Raw genomic sequence first — 20755 nt, 5'->3', positions numbered from 1 at the left:
CCGCCTAAAAGTGTTCTCCACTCCTTAAAAATACCCTCCCAAATCCTGCCCAACCCCATTTATTTGTTCCATGTGCAGAGCTTCCTGTTCCTACGCTTTCCGCCCATCCTAAACATTAGAGCACTATCTGCCTTAAGCATGCATATGTGGCGTTGTTCAGGCAAGCGTGGTTACGTTTGCGGTGTTCCAGAATGTTTGGCTCTGTTTGGCTCTGCCCCCGTTGTTCCAGGCGTTCCCCGTGAGTAGAGCACCAAGCGAATCCATTTAAAGGTTAAAGATGACAGAAGACAGTGTGGAAACCTGGGGTACGCTACACGTGATGGGGATATTTTGTGACCTGGAGGTGCCCCCATACACTACAATGCACATGGATTTATCTTGTTTTTATTCTATTTACTTTCACCCTCTCCACCAGTTGACACCAGCATCACATTGGTACACCTAAGTATCCCTCAGAGGAGGGGTAGGGTGACATTGCTCAGCCTCTGAGACTGGAATAATTATCATTCACTGGACACACACCATGGAGTGCAGCCAAGTAAGACAAGTCAATTCTTATTCTCATGCCGAACCATGTTTGTGAGATGCATGCTGGTGGTAGGCGACTTCTCCAATGTTGTCTACTGCTGGCTGGTTAAAAACAGACGTGGATGTGCCTGTAGTGTATTATTTCTACCACATCCACTTTGGTCAAGAACTCATGCACTCCAGGCACATCCATGTCTGTTTTTAACCAACCTGAGGTCCTTTGAGATTAAGGTTAAGGAAGGGGTCCCTTGAGGCTGATTTAAACATTTATAATAGGATTCAGTGAGATAGAATCTATGGGCCCAATTTACAAAGGTAAACTTACACTTTTGAGTACGTTTACTACCTTTTGGTATTCACAAAGGTAAACTTGGATCAAAAGTCTAACTTTACTACTGTTCGGTATTCACAAAGTTAAACTTAGACCAAAAGTCTAACTTTTGTACTTTTCGGTATTCACAAAGGTAAAGTTAGATGAAAAGTCTAACTTTACTACTTTTCGGTATTCCCAAAGGTAAACTTAGACCAAAAGTGTAACTTCACAACTTCTCGGTATTCACAAAGGTAAACTTGGATCAAAAGTCTAACTTTACTAGTAGTAACTTACCTTTGTGAATACCGAAAAGTAGTAAAGTTAGACTTTTGGTCTAAGTTTACTTTTTGTGAAACAACCACACATGCCTTAACCACACGGTCTTTACAAAAACCACGTCTTTACCATGCATGCCTTTAAAACGAATTTTGTTGTAAAGGCATGACTGGTAAATTATATGTGTAATAAAGATCCCACCCCTACCCTGAGCCCTAAAATTCTGCCTTCCAGCGTTATAATCTATCCGCCCCAGCCTTGTTAACTAACCAAACAACCTACTATGAGCCCTAAAACCCGGCCCACTGCCCTAAAAACTATTTAGACCCCCAGCCCCCTGCCTCGAGCCCTAAAACCAGCCCCTACCCCTAAAACCTACCCCCACGTCCCCGCAGCCCCAGCACAACTTACCAAGCCACATCCTGGTCCTTCTTCCTCCCGTGATCCTTCCAGTTGCTCTCCGCGCCCATCTGGTCAGATAGCTAGAACTCTGACTACCTTAATAACGCATGTGCGTGGTTAAGGCAAGCGTTGTTCCGCTTGCAGGGAAACGTCACGTGTGCTCAAGCCTGCGTTGTAAAGGCCGTTTCCCCTATTCAAGTGGTTTTCTTTCTCTAAACTGGGCATTGAATACTAACAGCCATAGATTTACAGGGTTACCTTTGCAGTAATGCTTGAATAGAAGAAAGGCAAAATCAGAATATTGTCTAATGCTGGCCTGACATTTAGCTCTGCAAACATAGATACAATTTAATATGATACTAAGAAATTATCTAACCTAGCATATTTTTTTAGATGAAATAAAAATAAAGTAAATATTGTATCACTCCAATTCCCCAACCTCCAAAAACCTCAGCATCAAATAAAAGTCACTATGATACAAGTAACTGATACTGTGAGCCTTGAACATGCTGCCCCTAGCCGGTCTATTTATTATTTATTAAATAGAAATGAATATTGTAGTCTATGGCCAAAGTTGATCTGAATTCTAGCATTTGCATCAGAAATAGATTAAAGCACTAGGTTATTACTATTAGACCAATGGAATGAAGTGGTTGTTAATAATGGACCTGCTCCCTTTGCTATGACACATCAACCTTGATTGTCACTTTTTGTCTTGACTATTTTGACTTTGCAATTATGCATTTCACACTGGTGTTGAGTAGATTGAATGTTTCTAGCCACTTCCTAGCCAATATTTCTCTATCTTTCCTAGTTAAATGAATATGATTTGCGACTTATACATTTATTCTTTCTGATATACACTTGCCTTCAAGCTATTGTGGTAGCCAAGTTAGACCATGAAATTTTGAGGGGACGAAGGGCCATATTATCGAGAACGGGCGATAACATTATTGCTGCTTTAGCAGCAGGAAACTGCCGCTAAAGCGGCAATAATGGGCTTGATAATATGCCCTTGAGAATTCCCATAGAAGCCCATGTTCTGGTGTGAACCTGGGCTTCTATGGGAATTCTCAAGGGCATATTATCAAGCCCATTATCGACGCTTTAGCGGCAGTTTGCTGCCGCTAAAGCGGCGATAATGTTATCGCCGTTCCTTGATAATATGGCCCTATGTTTCTCTCCTCATTATTCTGGCTTACAACCACAGGGTTGCATATCAGCTCAAACGGATCCTGTGTGCTTCTAGTGGAAAGCTCACCATGAGACTCTCCTGCTTAGGCTAAAATGTACCTCGTTAGTACTCCAAAGAGACCTCTATTTGGTTTAGTATATTGCTTAACTGTCCCCTTTTGTGTCTCTGATGTTGCAGGGGTCTGTTTATAATAGACAAGAGTGGGATCCTACGTCAGATCACCATCAATGATATTCCTGTCAAGCGTTGCGTAAAAGAAACTTTGCGACTAGTCAAGGCTTTCCAACATGCTGACAAATTTGGAGAAGGTAAACATTCTTATTTTGAACTTCTTATATGTAACTTTTCACTGCTGCTGGAGTGTGTGTGCTTGAAACAGGTTCTTGAGCATCTGTCTATTAAACACTTTTGGTGACTCTTTTAGCGCTAATGACATCAACACAAAGCTACATAGCTGTGGCATACCACAGATTCCCACAGCTTGCCAATGACTGTACAGACTGTATTCAGAAAAGGAGCTGAATAATGCAGAACCTCATATGCATCCATGTGTGAGTACCCATGTGTGTATTACAAGCATACATGCAAGGCAGGCACATTGCCTTTGCCAATGCTTGTTCTAAATATTACTGTTATGTAATTGAAACAGATTGGGCTCCCACATAAATAATGTTTTTCATTCAGCACATTAGACTCCCCCACTCTTCATAATGATGTGCCTTCATCACTGTCCATGCTGGCTTTACTGCACACTCCTGAGTCGCAGTGGTCCCAAACCCACTGAGGAAGGAAGATTCATATTGGCTTCTGTCTCAAAGTGAGACCGCTTGACATAGATCAGACAGCCTGTTCCTTCACAACTCTCTACGAGCTTCATGAGGAGAACCTCCTTATATCCCCTTCTATCTCGCTGGCAGGCCAGAGCAATCTTTTCATGGACTGAGCTATCTGCACCTGATATATGTTAGGGCATAGTCACATGTATGTTTTACTTTCTCGCATGTCCTGGTGCTGCGAGGGGTATTGTATACAGTAAAGGGCTTGGGGCCCTCCTATTACTTACCATTTGCAAGCTTGCTTGTCAATCTTTCGAGCAGGCTCTTAATTGGCTACCATATGCCTAGCATCACTTCCTTTGATTTCTTCAGAGCACAAACCTAGCATTAATTGATTGCATTTAATGTATGTCCTTCCGCTGCTCGCGCTGTGCTTCAAAGTGCCCATGTCATTTTGCTTTTTTGTTTTCTCGCATTCTGATTTAAATGGTAACATCATGATGTGACAGAGAAGAAAGGCGCTTAAGCGCGAGTTGGAGGGTTTCTTGGTATTACAGTACCGTTCAGTGGGCTCCGTTCAGACAAACTAAGTTGAAGAAATGCAACCTTGTAAATGCTTCAATTGCATTACTCCGAGTACGTCTTCACCTAATGAATTACATAATGATGCGCGGCAGCCTCATTATGTAATTAACTAGTAAGACCTCCGACCCTCAGTCTAGGTCCACTCTCTCCCAGCAGCTCCGCTGTGACGTCTCTTGCCTCCAGACCCCGACCTCCTCCTTGGGAGGTTCGAGGCTGCTGCTCGCTTCTGTGCCTGCTGCCCGGTCCAACTGGGACCAGACTGCCTGCAACCACCATAACCTTTCTCAGCCGTTTTTTCCTAATTTTTTCCCTGTTGTGCCACTGTTGTTGTGCCCATCTGTGAATTGCTCTAATTCCCCCACTGTTTTTATTTTCTCGTGCCTGCCTGTTCCTTTTGCCTTTCGCTGCTGCTGCTCCGGCGGCCCCTCCCCATGGAATTCCCCCCCCGGAATACCCCCCCAGAATTCCCCCGCCCCCGCCTCCCAGCCTCTCTTCCCTCCCACCTCCCCTACTTGATGGCGGCCGCACCGCCGGCGCGCCGAAGGTGCACCAAAGGCGAGCCCATCTATGCCCGTCCGTGACCCGACCGTGGCCAGCACCAGGAACCCTGGACCTCCCACTACCCATCGCTTCGACACCACCATTCTCCTCGCAGTCCCCACACTCAAGCCTGGAAGACTTAGAGAATGCCAACAGGCATCGCCGAACACGACTCACGGCCAGTTTTCCTGCCTCGACTGTCGCCAGACCCTCACCGCCACCCGGCCTTCAACAGCGCCGACGCCAGCACCGGCGACACCCTAAAATGCATCCTTCTCAATGTACGCTCCGTACACAAACACGCCATGGAAATCTGGAACCTACTCGACTCTCTCTCACCTGACATCGCCTTCTTCACAGAGACCTGGACCAACGCATCCTCCGCCCCCGACATCAGCACTGCCATCCCAAATGGATAAAAGATCCAGAGGAAAGACAGCCCAACCACCCAGGAGGGGGCCTCGCCATCGCCCACAAGAGCACCCTCCGCATCAACACCTCCAGCAAAACGTAACCCTCCGCCGAACACCTGCACTTCCAGATCCAGACCACCCCCAAAGCCACACTCCGAGGAACCCTCATCAACTGACCCCCCGGTCCACGAACACCCTTCGCCACCACCATCACCAGCTTCATCGCATCCCACGCAATCGCCTCAACAAACTACATACTCATTGGAGACCTGAACTTCCACCTCGACAACCCCCGCGATCCCAACTCCACTATCCTTCGTGACAACCTCGCCAACATCAGACTTAAACAACTCGTCAACACACCGACCCACATAGCAGGACACACCCTTGACCCCATCTTCGCGGCAGGAAGCAGCGTCCAATACAGCCACAGAACACAGCTGCCATGGACCAACCACCACTGCATACACTTCGCGATGAACAAACCCAAGGCACCCAAACCAGCCCCACGCCCATCATGAAGGAAGTGGAACAGGGTTACCGATGAGCAACTTAACTCCACCCTCACCCGAGACAACCACACCTGGGCACCCGACGCAAACGACGCAGCCAGAGAACTCCACACCTGGATCTCCAACTGCGCAGACGAGCTCGCCCCGCTACGCAACCCCCGACAGACAACGCCCCATAAAAACTGCCTGGTTCACCACCACTCTCCAAGAAGCCAGACACACCTGCAGATGCCTGGAGAAGAACTGAAGAAACACCAAGACAACCGAAAACCACACCACCTACAAGAATGCCATGACGGACTACAACAACCAGATCAGAGCCACCAAGAGGAACTTCATCCACAACAAAATCCTAGCCAACTCCCCCAACTCCAAGGAACCTTTCAGTGTCATTTAAGAATTCATCAACCCACGCAGCGAAGCCACAGACATCACCCCATTCCAAGAACTCTGCGACAAGCTTGGTACCTACTTCCACCTCAAGATTAAAAACCTCTATGACAACTTCATCGAACATCCACCAGGCACCACTGACGGCCCCCTGCCCCCCAGAAACACCAGCCAGCCCACCATCTCCAACTGGACACCGATCACGGTCGAAGACACTGCCTCGACTATGAAAAGCATCCACTCGGGGCCCCCACCAACCCCTGCTCCCCTCACATCTACCACAGAGTCATGGCCGCCATCGCACCCGAGCTACAACGCACCATCAACACCACCTTCAAAACAGGCACCTTCCCAGATGACTGGAAGTGTGCTGAAGTCAGACCCCTGCTCAAGAAGCCCACAGCTGACCCCACCGGCCTCAAGAACTATCGACCCAGTCGCTCCTCCCCTTCGCAGCCAAAGTTGCAGAGAAAACAGTCAACAGGAAACTGACACGATTCATTGAAGAGAACGCCATTCTCGACCCGTCCCAGTCCGGATTCCGCAGCAACCACAGCACAGAGACCGCCCCACTCACCACCACAGATGACATCTGCTCCCTCCTGGACCAAGGGCACTCCGCAGTCCTCATCCTACTCGACCTATCAACTGCCTTCGACACCGTCTCCCACCCCACACTAGTCGCCAGACTACACGACGCAGGCATACAAGGAACAGCCATGGACTGGATCCGATCATTCCTCACCGGAAGAAACCACAGGATCAGACTCCCACCCTTTCTCTCCGACCCCACATCTACATGGCCCCCTCATAGCCATCATCAGACAACACATCCTCAACATCATATCCTACGCCGATGACACCCAGCTCATCCTCTCCCTCACCAAAGACCCCACCACTGCCAAACTCAACTTCCAGAAAGGAATGCAAGACGTTGCAGTCTGGATGACCAACAGCTGCCTGAAGCTCAATGCCGAGAATACAGAAGTCCTCGTCCTCTGTACCATCCTTCTGCATGGGACAGCACCTGTTGGCCGACCCCCCTTGGAAGCCCACCTACCCCCACAGACCACGGCAAGAACCTCAGCATCGTACTCGACTCATCACTCACCATGAACAGACAGGTCAACGCCGTCACCTCCAGCTGATTCAACACCCTCTGCATCCTCCACAAGACCTTCAAGTGGATCCCACCTGAGTCAAGGAAGAGAGTCACCTACACACTAATCACCAGCAGACTGGACTATGGAAATGCATTCTAAGCCGTCATCAACAAGTCCCTACTCCACAAACTCCAGACAATACAGAACACCGCCGCCAGACTCGTCCTCGGCATCCCCCGACACAAACACATCAGCCAACACCTACGAAGTCACTGGCTCTCTGTGGAGATCAGAGTCACTTTCAAAATCCTCACTCACGCCTACAAATGCCTACACAACAACAGACCCAAATACCTCAATGACAGAATCAACTTCCACATACCCAAAAGAAACCTCTGATCTTCCACCCTCACACTGGCAGAGACCCCGTGCATCCACAGAGCCAGAGCAGGAGGAAGATCCTTCTCTCACGTTGCAGCCAAGACCTGCAATAAGCTACCGGCAGACATCAGACACGCCCCCTCCCTGAACACCTTCAGGAAGACCCTCAAGGCCTGGCTCTTCGGCTAAACAGTTCTGCGGACCTCCCCCCTCAGCGCCCTGAGACCCTCACGGTTGAGTAGCGCGCTTACAATTCCCTGATTGATTGATTAATTGAACTAGGGGAAAACATAGGGGTAGGTAATGTGTGACTCATTCTGCTTTCCTTGTTTTCACACATATAATATAATACATATAATTACTCTAAAAAGTCCTGGTTCGTTTAATGATGCTTATTTTTAGTTGAAAACATCAGCACCAGTATCACTGGTAGTTAGATGCACCATCAGTCCACAAAACACGGGACCATGATAAGTCCTATCGGGTATCAGAGCGCTTTACATAGCACCAGTTACATTACATGAGGACACACATTCGTTTTTTGTTAGGCATGGAGAGATTGTGGGGCATATCAGCAAGGGCCGGCGATAATTATCACTAAGCGCACTTAGCGCTAGGATAATTATCGCCGGCTATCATGGAATTTTATCGCTGAGATAGCGTGCTATCAGCAACGCTTATCTCAAAAGCAATAAAATTCCTCGCGCTAACAGCCAAAAGTGAGATTATCGCTGGAAATCCAGCGATAATCTCACACATTTTGGCGTTAGTTTGCTGATAAGGCAGGGCATACTTAGCCATTATATCCACCTTACATTGGATATAATGGCTAAGTCAGGGTGAAAGCAGGCGTAAGGAAAGTAGCGTTAACTGTGGTTAGCGCTACTTTTCTTATCGCTATGCCTGTTAGCGATTCCCTTGGTAATTGGAGAAATGTCGCTCCAGTTATTTTGGGACGGAACGCCCATTTTGCATCTCATTAGAGATGCAAACATGGGCGTTATGGAAAAGGGAGCTAAAGCAAGGAATCACGCATTAGCGTGACCTTGATGATTAAGCGATAAAATTATCGCCGCTTTTCATCAGAAAACGGACGCTAAAGCAGTGATAATTTTTCATCGCCAGCTTGCTGATATGCCCCTAAGTGATTTGCCCAGAATCACAGGATGTTCGGCGTCATTACCGAGACTCGAACCCAGTTCCCCAGGTCCGAGGTCGAGCGCCCTAGCCGTTAGGCCAACTCCTCTCCTCTTCTCTCCTCTCTTTGCATCCATAGCTGGCCGAAATCATGTACAATTCCAAATCCATATTGACTGTCTGTGAATATTGTTACTTTCAAGCTTTTGGCAATTTTGCATGCTCTAATCAGAGCTATTAGCTCAGCTATTTGGGGGGAGTTTACTCCTTTTAGACAGGATGCTTCAAGAACTCCTTCTATGGTGCAAACAGCATAGGCAGTGCATAATTCACCTCTTTCATTTCTCAAGCATGATCCATCAATAAACATCTCACAATCTGATTCTTCCAACGGACTATCTTCTATGTCTGGCCTGGGCTTGGTGCATAATTCTGTCGCATCCAGACAATCATGATCTGTTTCCTCTCTCACTTCCTCACAGCGAGAATTAGGCAGTAGAGTTGCCGGATTCATAGCCGTGCACCTGACCACAGTCACATTTTCAGCACCCAGAATCACTCTTTCATACTTAGTCGGCCGACTAGAAGTGAGAAATTGGGTCCTGGTACCAGTCAAAAGAATTTCAACAGAATATGGCACAAACACTTTGACTGGATAACCCATCAAAATCGGTTCACTCTGCTCCAGACTCATGCAAGTAGCTCCTACTGCTTTCAAACATCCTGGTAACGCTGCAGCCACTGAATCCATAGTAAAAGAAAAATATGCTACTGGACGTCGTGTCATTTCATGTTTTTAAGTTAGGACTGAAAGTGCACATCCATCTCTCTCACAGCAGTACATCTGGCATTCCCAATGCAGATGCTCGACAGAGACTGTTTCTCAATTTTGTAAAAGCATTCCTACCTTCATCACCCAAAACAATTGGATCTTTTACATCCTTTCATGTCAACCTCTGTAGAGGTTTTGCAATCAGTGAGAAACCACATATCCATTGACAACAATATCCAACCATTCCCAAGAACATTCGTACTTCCTTTTGAGTTTTAGGTGGACTCATCTGTTTAATCACACTGATTCTTTCTGGGGTTACTTTCCTAACTCCCTTTTCTATTTTGTGTCCAAGGTACTGTACTTCCTGTTTACAAAATTGTAATGTTGCTGAGGACACCTTGTGTCCTTCCTTTGCCAAATGGTTCAATAGAGCAACTGTGTCTGTCACACATGCCTCTCGTGTCTTCGATGCCACCAGTAGGTCATCAATATATTGAACCAAAACCGAATTACCTGGCATGACCAGACTGATTAAAGATTGAGGGGCTCTCTGTGTTCCCTTGAGGAACTCAGCACCATGCCAGGACACGGTCTCTGAAGCAGAACGCGAACAAATACTGGCTTTCCAGATGCAAAGGAATCTAAAAGAATGCTTGGCACAAATCAATCACTGTGTACCATTCAGCATCACAAGGAATCTGATAAAGAATTACTGCTGGATTTGGCACTACTGGACAACAGGGTACCACAATTTTATTAATTTTACGTCAATCCTGCACCCTCCGGTACTTTCCACTGGGCTTTTTGATACCTATGATAGGAGAATTGCAGGGACTACTCATTTTTTCTTTTAGAATTCCTTGTTCAATCATTTGGTCAACTCCTGGAATCACTTCTGGACTCATCTTGTTCTGTGGTGTGTTCGGATACACAGCACCATCCTTCACTATGTATGTATGTATGTAAGAGATTTGTAAAGCGCTGGAATCACCCCTGCAGGGTTATCTCCGCACTACCGGAGAACGTGTACAGGACAGGCACAGATCAGTCCCGGAAAAATTCCGTCTTCAGGAGTTTCCTGAAGCGAAAAAGACTGGGGCATTTGAACAAGGCCTCCAGCAAGGTGTTCCAATATTTCAGGGCAAGATAAGCGATAGTTTTGCAGCCTGTTCGTATTTTCCTGTATCGGGCAACCACTAGCAGCCCTTTACCTTCCGATCTGAGTAGACGGTTTGGGCAGTAAACTTTAAACTTGTCTGCCAGATAGCTAGGGCTCATACCATAAAGTGCTTTATTTATCGAGACAGCAAAGCTTGAATTTAATCCTCTGGCGGATAGGGAGCCAGTGGATTTTTTTTAGCAACGGCCCCGTGGAGTTGCGGGGCGGCTTTTTGAGAGCTAGGTGTGCGGTAACATTCTGTACAATCTGTAATCTGCTCAGAAGGGATTCGTTAGCAGATGCCAGTAGAGCCTTACAATAATCCAGATGACCAATGATCAAAGCCTGAATCAGAGTTCTACGAACAGAAAGAGGCAGCCACTGGAACACTCGGCGCAAATGGCTCCGGGTATGGTAGCAGGTCCCTGTGGTAGTCATGAATTGATCCCTCATCGATAACAATACATCCAAACAGACCCCTAGATTTTTCGCCACAGTAGAAGGAGAAGGGGCGGGGCCTAACACAGCAGGCCACCACTTAGGGGAGCAGGATGCTTGATTTTTCACGAGAGCCAAAGTATCTATCATAGAAGTAATAGCTTCATTAAAACCCTAAGCTTCTCAGTACTGTCCATATGTTCATTAAAAACAGGAGGAACAAATATTTTGCTAAAAGAGTAATATATAACTTTATGCCATTGCCTTCGGAGACTATTTAGGGGACATGTGGCAGTTTGGTTTCTAAGGGGACTATTAATCCGAAATGGAATCAAAGAGTGATCCGACCACATCACTGGGGAAGGGGGATCAGAAAGTATGAAGAGTGAATTTGTAAGTATGAAGTCCAGGGTATGACCTGCCGAATATATAGGGCCAGTATTGACCTTCGCCAAGCCCAGGGAGGCCATCTCAGCCAAGAAATTAGTAGCATCTGTGTTCTCACTATCTTCGCTATGAATATTAACGTCCCCTAATAGCAAGAAGTGTTTGGAGGTAATAGTGTGAGGGACAATTTTCTCCATCATTTTTAAATTAAAGTCTTTGAGTGGCCCAGGGAGGCGATAAAGAAGAGCGCCCTTTAGATTGTCCTGGGGTGTCAGATCAATTTTGAATATACAAATTTCCATCGTATTGTCCGAAGCGGAGTCGATGAATTTGACTTTCAATGCATCTTTGTGTATTATGGCAACTCCACCGCCCACTTTCCCTTCTCTGTCAAGTCTATAAATCCGATAATTCTCAGGGAGGGCAAGGGCAATATCAGGCATTCAGGTGGGTTTAAGCCATGTCTCCGTTAGGAAGCCTAAATCTGGGGAATCCAAACTCACCAGATCCCAGAGTTCCATGGCATGTTTAGGTAGCGAGCGTACGTTTGCTAAAATCCCTTCCAAGAACGCAACCAGTTTGAAATATGGGGTCTTACTTGACTGTATGACACCCCACTCACCCCTGCCAATCTCTCGCTGCTAGTATTGCCGCCCGTTGTCAGGGAATATACGGATATCATCACAGCTATGGAAGTGGCAGTAAAAGCAGGCAAAGGAACCTTCAAGATTAACCAATGTAGAAGCTTGTGGGCATGGTGTTAAACAGTTTTTCATCTGCAAAAGTTGTGAGGACATATAAGAGTGCCTAGAAGCACTTTCTGGGAACAAACGGGCAGGGGTCCTGGTGACGTCCCGGCGCGGACGGGCACAGACGGGCTTGCCTTAGGCGTGCCAGCGGCGCGCCCTCGGCACGCTTCCGCTGCGCCTCGGCGCCATAAACTGCTTAAATGTGGATGAGAGGAGAGCCTAAGAAAACGACTAGAGCGTCACCTCTCCGTAATGGGCGCTGTCAAAAGGCCACAAGCGGAAGTGCGCTAAAGACTAGCCGGTCCTCCCTCCACACAAACAGCCGCAAAAGCTGCGGTGGATCGGGGAGGAGCAGTTCAAGAATGCAGGTGAGCCAAACCACAGTAGCGTTAAAGTTAAAAACATTATCAAAGTTAATCAAGCGGTGAAACCCCGTCTAAAATTAGAAAAACAACTGTGCAAAATAGCGTTGTGCAAATCATTAACACTTGAGTATTCACATTATTTTGCATGGGACCTTGTGGCACCTGTAACGTTTGAGTAACTATGTGCTGCTGCTGCTGTTGATTTACACCCACCTCATTCTGCATCTGTGGGATCAAATTTTGATTTCCCCAATTAATCTTTTTAGTAGATTTACACTCATTCCTCCAATGTTCAAGTTTTCCGCATGCATGACAAGGACATTTCTTCATAACTTCTTTACTCATCTTTGCCTTTCCTTTACCTCCACTGTAATCCTGTCCATTCTGACTCTGACCACCCGCCTGAATATTTATTTGTGGGCTATTATTAGCTTCTTGCTGTTCTGCCACTTTCACCTGTGCCCACATCATCTTCTCCTTTAACTTTTTATGTCTTTAATCAATATTTTGCACACCTCAGAATTTCATCTATCGTTTTGCTTTGCCAGCAAATTAAATACTGTTGAATCATATTACTAATCTCTGGTCTTAATCGAAACAAAAAACTATACACAAAATGTCCCATATCTTTATCTCCAATATTTTCAAATTCACTATACTCTTTAAATACCTGCAGCAACTGTTCATAGTAGGCATGTACCGACTCCTTTGGTTCCTGGGTTCAATTTTAACCCAATCTGTTTGCTTCGGGGAAATTTTCCCTTTAAGAAATTTGATTACCTGATTGTACTTTTTCATCGGATGGAGCACCTGTTTTAGCATCTCTGGGATATTCATCCTTGGGTCAATCAACAGTGATCTTACACTCTGTCCATAAATCAGCTGGTACAACACTCTCAAACAACCCATCTGAATCTTTTAGCAGAACTTTCAAGACCTTTACAAATCGTTCAACTTGTTTGTACCATTCAACTGGTTTCTCTCTCAGTCTGGGAAAATCTTTCATAAAAGATAATATATCCCGTCTTGACCATGGAACATGAACATATCCACCACCCGGTACTTTTCTCATCGGACACGCCCTTTCAACATGTTCTGTTTCTTTCATGGGAAACATAGATGCTCCTTTACTAGCTGCTTCTTCCTTCTTTTTCGTCCACCTATTTTTCCAGCGATCTATATCTCCCCATTTCTTCAAAATATTCATTACTCCTTTATCTGCAACCTTTTTCCAGATGCATTCAAACCTTCTAAGTCCTTGTCAGTGAAAGCCAACCTGTACAATTTCTTTAATAACTTCAACTTTTCTATGTCTACTCCATACTCACTAGAAGCTTCAGATATTTCCTCATGTAAATATTTTGCCCTCCAGGTAATACTTTCATACAAAAACAACAACTCTTCATCACGGTAGCTCCCTAATCTGTCTGGACTTATCGTACCAATAATCATTTCTTCCAAATCAACTTTCAACTGACTCACATTTATACTCTGTGGTTGAGTTTTTGGCTTTGTCATCTCTTTTATCCAATTATTCAACTCTTGCAGTGACGGACCTGCTGAACTCCCTGCTGTTGGAGTGACATTTGGCCCCATTCTTCTTGGCTATACTTCTTCGCGGGGTCTCTGTTATCAACTCACAGACCGGAAGATCTAACAACGTTTTATTCGCATTTGCCTGTTCCTCCTCATTCGTACCACTCCTAATGCTACTTCCTGGCACAGCCAATGCAGGCACTATAGACACATTCTGTCTATCTCCATATAACGGAACTACAGGACCAATTGTTACCGGTACCGTCAGTGCTTCTGCATTCAAACTCAACTGATTCAATTTCTGGCCCTGTTCTAATCTGATCTTAGTCAACAGTTTTGCTTAATTTTCCTTCACCACTTTCGCTATATCTAAGACTTGCGGAGTCACATTAAATGTACCATGGAGCGGAAAGGCTAAAACACCATCACCCTTCGTATACTCTATCCAATTTTCTAACCACATACAAGTGTGACATTCACAGTCCAACATCATAAAAGAAGCAAGCATCTTTGGAGGCGGAATCGGAATTCCCTCCCTAGTCACAATTGGTTTGTCCTTTTTAAAGAAATTCTTTATTTTCTGCATTAACTTCATTTTCTGATTTCCTCCACTAATGGGTCTTATCATGAATAAACAAAACAACCTTTCTGTAATTCCACTTATTCTGTTGGTTAACATTCATCCTATACTAGCATGACTCACACTAACTGACTGATCAGAGTACTGCTACGTAAGCAAAGTCTCAACCAATGTTAGCTTGGCTCACACCAACTAGCCAATCATGGCTCAGTACACGCCAATGTCAGTGTGGCTTTTTCTGATGTCAGTATTACTCCTTCCACTGACCCTCCCTTCACAAAATTTTACGGCAATATCTTTCTGTGTTTTTCTTAAATCCAAATTCAGGGCCCGATTCACAAAACTAACTTAAGACAAAATCCTAAACTTACTACCATTTTCGTATTCACAGAAGGCACTTACTCATTTTGGTATTCACAGAAGACACTTACTCACTTCGGTATTCACAGAAATTAGGAGTCCTAACTTTAGGACTCCTAAATGCCTTCTGTGAATACCGAAAGTCTTAAAATTAGGATTTTTCTCAGTTTAGGAGTCCTAAAGCTAGGACTCCTAACTTTACTACTACTAAACTGAGAAAAATCAAAATTTTAAGGCTTTCGGTATTTACAGAAGGCATTTAGGAGTCCTAAAATTAGGAGTCCTAACTTTACTACTACTAAACTGAGAAAAATCCAAATTTTAAGACTTTCGGTATTCAGAGAAGGCACTTACGAGTCCTAAAGTTAGGAGTCCTAACTATACTACTACTAAACTGAGAAAAATCCTAATTTTAAGGCTTTCAGTATTCACAGAAGGCAGTTAGAAGACTCCTAACTTCTGTGAATACCGAAATGAGTAAGTGCCTTCTGTGAATACCAAAATGAGTAAGTGCCTTCTGTGAATACCAAAATGGTAGTAAGTTTAGGATTTTGTCTTAAGTTGGGCCCTCAGTTAGTAACTACACAAAATATTGCTACCTTGTTTGTTTCACTAAATAAAGAGATAGTCTTTACCTTCTCAAGAAGATTTCCTTACTCATCAAGTAATAATAGTGACCAGCGTTATCTCACTTCTCTAACAAGTTCCGGGAGGACCTGTTACTCCAAAATTTCACAAGAGGACTTTTTGGTGTGAAAAGGAGTCTTGCTACTCTCCTGGGGATAAGGCTAGTGTTTCGGAAGTGGACCCTTCGCTATTCAGGCACTCTACTCACATACGAAAATTCGCTAATATAACACCTACAGCCCTCCGTAGCATTTAGGTATTATTACAACAGACACAGTAATTCTGCAGTGTGATTTCTTTACCACACTCTTCTTCTGCCTGCATCAGGCTAAATTCCATTCCCGGGATTCCTCAGGTATCTCCGCACCTGTACTTTTAGACAACATAGAAAATGACACTAACTTTTCATATTAACAACATATAATAAATAGTCAATAATCATCACCAAACTAATCGATAATTAAACCGTCCTCTGCTACCAAGAAACTGATCCAGCACCAATACCAAATATTGATCAGGGATCAATAAACAATAACATCATAATACAATGGCTCATACACATTCACCCAGAATCCCTGATGCGCTGGGGTCAATTGATACGTCCAAACAATTCTTAACTTTTTATAGATTCAAATGAGACATATTTAAATAACTAATCCTTTTAATATCAACTTTCCTTCTATTTGGTCGATGGACCAATTAGTTGAATAGTTGATGGTAATGATAACTACTGACTTTATCAACCACTTAGTCAATAAAATGATCACAGACTCTCGACAAAATTGATAATGATTTTTTTAATCTCAAATATTAAGGTTAATGCTCAGTTGCATTTGGTCACAAATTACAAACACTGAATCTCTCGAAATAAGAAATTATATATGAAAATACAGACTCATCCGAATTAAACAATGACTTTATGCAATGAAGGAGTGGATAGAGTAAGAGACAAATGTTTCAGCAAATACTTATGCCAAACGTACCTAACGGAGGGGATAGATGAAAATACAAATACTTTCATCTAAATGATATATATATCACTATATCATTGAGGGAGTGGATAGGTGGAGAGACAAAAGGTCCAGAGACAAAAATACATGAATATTTAGATTCTGAGAATAATTTAGGCTAAACACAAATCAATTGGTCTATAGGAAAACCACCCCCTCAGCCTATAAAATTGTAGGGGTTCCCCGAAACAGAATCAGGGAACAAAGGATATAAGGACAGGAACAGGACAGGTCAGTAACAGCTAGGACTCTCTACAAACCGACGGATAAAGACGCATCTCCCCTCTTCTCTCCTGTCAGCCTAAGCTTCTCACCACAGCCCTAAAGGCACCCCAATTATACCTTAAAATTGACATGTCCATCCCACAATTGTTGCAAACTATCATCAAACTCGTCCAGGGATTGGTGGGCTTGGGAGGTGGTGTTGTCACACCACCATGATTTCACCTTTAATTCAACCACTTCATTGTGTACATTATTTCCCAGGGTCTGAGTTTTAAATCGTTCTCACGTTCCCCACACAAGATACAAAATGTAACAATTCTTTTTCACAAATTAACATCATCGGCAGTGTGCATTTCCGGTTCCACGCCTGGGTACAACATTTGGCAGTCATCTGACACTCCGGTCTTCACCCTTTTCATGTTATCTGTAGTGCACAGCTCGTCCTGTCTTGCCTCATGACAGAGACCTCACTCCTTGGAGCTCTCCCTCCCACATTAGCCAATTTTATAAAGATGGCTGCTTCATCCAGCATAATAAAGTAAATGGAAATTAACATTTAATAATTATATGATAATGAAACCTTCACTGCTTACCACCTACCTTGCATTATTTCCCATTAAATGTTACCTATCATAAGCTTAGTGCAAAAGCGGCATTAATAATCACTTTAAAGCGGGATGCATCACACAAAATACCGAGGCATATGCGGCCTATTCATTCAATTTCTCCATTTTCTTTCAAAGCACTAAAGTTATTACAATATTATTTATTTACGTGTTAGTTCAGGCATGGGCAATGCAGTTCCCTTGTGTTCATGGTGGGTGTACATTAGCTGTACTACAACTACTTTCTGCTAGTACATATTATGGGGGATAATTCGAGCAGGTTTCATTTTTGCAAAACCCTGCTCCAGCAAAACACATAGGGAGGCACAACATGCGGCCCCCTGTGTGCATGTACAGAGTTTCCAGCATGGCATGGACTTTACAGTCCATGTCATGCTGGAACAGTTTTTGATGTTCCCATTGCTGGCCTATTTTATTGGCACCACCATAGGAAAGGCAAAGGAATCACCTGTCAATTACTGAAAAAGTCATTATATGGAGGGCGGTTCTTACGCTGGTTTGGTGGTGCGGCGGCGGGGAGGTCCCGCCGCCACACTGTCAAACTCGTAATCGGTCTCCTATGTTGTAGTTTATTATTACACTCTCCTTCAATTCGGAGGTACAATGTTCTTTGCGTACCTCATTCCATTAATCTCTTTGCAAATCAGGATTGCGCTGCGACAAAAAACTGAGGGGCAGATTTACAAGCCCCTTGGGCCTCAGTTACGCCGCCGTTGCGTCACTTTTGTGACGCAGCGGCGGCACAAATCCTGCGCCATGGTGCTGGGTACTTACAACGTGACGCATCTGGGAGATGCGTCACGTTGTAAAGCCCTGCGCCACATGTAGGCGTTCCTGCGCAGGGGGGGGGGCGTTCCAGCGCAGGAACGCCTCCTAAAAGTGGCTGAGTGAAATCTACAAGATTTCACTCAGTCACTTTTATGCCCATGCTGCGTCAAAACCCTGCGCCTGCCTGAAGCAGGCATAAGGATTGACGCAGCATTAACAAGATAGGGCCCCCCAGAGCATTGCTGGGGCTGCGTCACGCTTGCGACGCAACTCCAGCAATGCGCCACTTTTACGGCAGAGATGCATCACGCATCTGTGCCGTTTTTGCCCCATGGTGCGCCGCATTGTAAATGTGGCGCATCCATGGTGGCGGAGCTGTGGCGCACAATAACTGGCGCATCCCTGCAGATATGCAGGGATGCGCCAGTTATTGTAAATATGCCCCTGAGGGGCAAATATACAAGCCCCTTGCGTCACTTATGCACCGTCGTTGCGTCACTTTTGTGACGCAGTGGCAGCGTAAAAGTTGCGTCCCATTTACAACGTGATGCATCTAGAGAGATGCGTCACGTTGTGAAGCCCTGCGCCACAATAAACCTGCATCAGGATTAATGTATGCAGGGTGGGCGTTCCGTCGCAAGAAGCCCCGTAAAAGTGACACAGTGAAATCTACAAGATTTCACTGAGTCACTTTTACGTCCATGCTGCGTCAAAACCCTGTGCCTGCTTGAAGCAGGCGTAAGGAGTGACGCAGCATGTTAGACATAGGGCGCCCCTGAGCATTGCTGGAGTTGCGTCGTGCTTGCGACACGACGCCAGCAATGCGTGACTTTTCTGTCAACAGATGCTTCAGAATTTCTGACGCATCTGTCAATCCTTGCGCCATGGTGCGCCATATTGTAAATACGGCGCATCCACGGTGATGCTAGGATTTGACATGTTGTTGCAGGAAAGTGACGCATCTCTACAGATGCGTCACTTTCGTGTAAATCTTCCCCTGAGTTTTTTTTGATTGGCTTGGAGAAGGCTTGGGTAAGTAGGAATTGTTAGGAACTCACATTAAGAAGTGGACTTTAGAAACCTAGGGGCAGATTTACAAGCCCTGTGCACCACTTTTGCGCCGCCGTTGCGTCACTTTTGTGTCACTTTTGTGACGCAGCAGCGGCGCAAAGCTAGCGCCATGTTGCGGCAGATTTACAACATGACGCATCTAGGGAGATGCGTCACGTTGTAAAGCCCTGCGCCACATTAAACCTGTGTCAGGTTTAATGTATGCAGGGTGGGCATTACGTCGGAAAAAGCCTCGGAAAAGTGACGCAGTGAAATCTAAGTGATTTCACGCAGTTACTTTTCTGACGCTGGTGCGTCAAATCCTTACGCCTGCTTCAAGCAGGCGTAAGGCGTGACACACCATGTCAGGGATAGGGCAGGTTGGAACAGTGCTGGAGTTGCATCGCGCTTGCGACACAACTTCAGCACTGCGCCAACCTTACGCCGGCAGATGCGTCACGCATCTGCTTGTCCTTGCGCCACGATGCACCACATTGTAAATGCGGCTCATCTGCAGTGGCGCAAGGGCAAACTTGCGTGACGCATCCTCCCTGGCGCATCCCTGCTGATTTGCAGGAATGCGCCAGGGAACGTAAATCTGCCCCCCCATTTTTAAACACCGACACCTCCATCACAGTCTCTCACTCTTAACCACGCGTAAAGAAATCTGCAATATTCTAACATAGTAATTTATTTTACAACAACACCAAATGTCTCTTTATCTGATCAGTGCAACTATGTGCTTACGGCATGGTTACTTTATCAGAATCTTTTTTTCTATGCCGTAGCTGCCAAGTACCCTGTGTCTGACGTCTTCAGCCGGGCATAGTTTAAGCCAACAACTCTGTGCATGCTGGAATTTTAAACCAGTGCTTTTAACAGTATAGAAAAGACATGCAACCAAATCACAAGTCACGACTTGAAGAATAAAGCAACCATGCCGTGGGGATTAGTCAGTAGGTAATATGACATGTAGTGCTTCTCTGCAGAATTAGCAGAAACAGTACAGTCAGCAAAGTGTCTTCTAACTGTCGAATGTCTGTTAGCTCTACTGCGAGAAGTTACATTACAGGTACTTGTCCAAGATCACACTGAGAGCCACGGAAAACTACAACTTGAAAACAGGACTACTGAACACAACGTCCAGTGCTTGAAGTTAAATTTAAATTATTTGAAGCAGGTTTGCATGCGACGTGTTGAACTGGCTTTACTTCCCCCCTTCTTCTTTCTTCTCAAGCTCAATTTCTTCTACCCTTACTAACAGATAGAAAACAAGCATTTACAATGCAATGGTCTCGGCATTGGTAAAGTTAGAGCTATTGGCATTGCTCATGACATTATTTTTGTTTATGTTTTTGTTTTTAAAACATTTCAAGAAACGGCATTGTTATTTACAATGTCAATAGCTTAATCACTCTCCAATGCGAGACCTAGTGCATTTGCACCCACACACAGATTAAGCTATTGACATTGTAAATAACAATGCCGTTTCTTTACATGTTTTAAAAACATAAACAAAAATAATGTCATGAGCAATTCCAATAGCTCT

At 44.9% G+C, this 20755-nt stretch overlaps 1 protein-coding gene across 1 annotated transcript in view; it reads left to right on the top strand.

The window, feature by feature from the left end:
• LOC146835267 (peroxiredoxin-like) overlaps nt 1-20755 on the top strand; it is a 559426-nt gene that overhangs the window by 365194 nt on the left and 173477 nt on the right. The window contains exon 10 of the mRNA XM_085602856.1: nt 2892-3022. Within this exon, the coding sequence (XP_085458982.1) occupies nt 2892-3022 (131 nt within the window). The remainder of the gene's footprint in view (nt 1-2891; nt 3023-20755) is intronic.

This window comes from Triturus cristatus, chromosome 4_2, assembly GCF_964204655.1.
Source record: "Triturus cristatus chromosome 4_2, aTriCri1.1, whole genome shotgun sequence".
Lineage (NCBI taxonomy): Eukaryota > Metazoa > Chordata > Amphibia > Caudata > Salamandridae > Triturus > Triturus cristatus.
The sequence above is the reverse complement of the archived record's forward strand: the minus strand, read 5'-3'. Positions and strand labels throughout refer to the sequence as shown.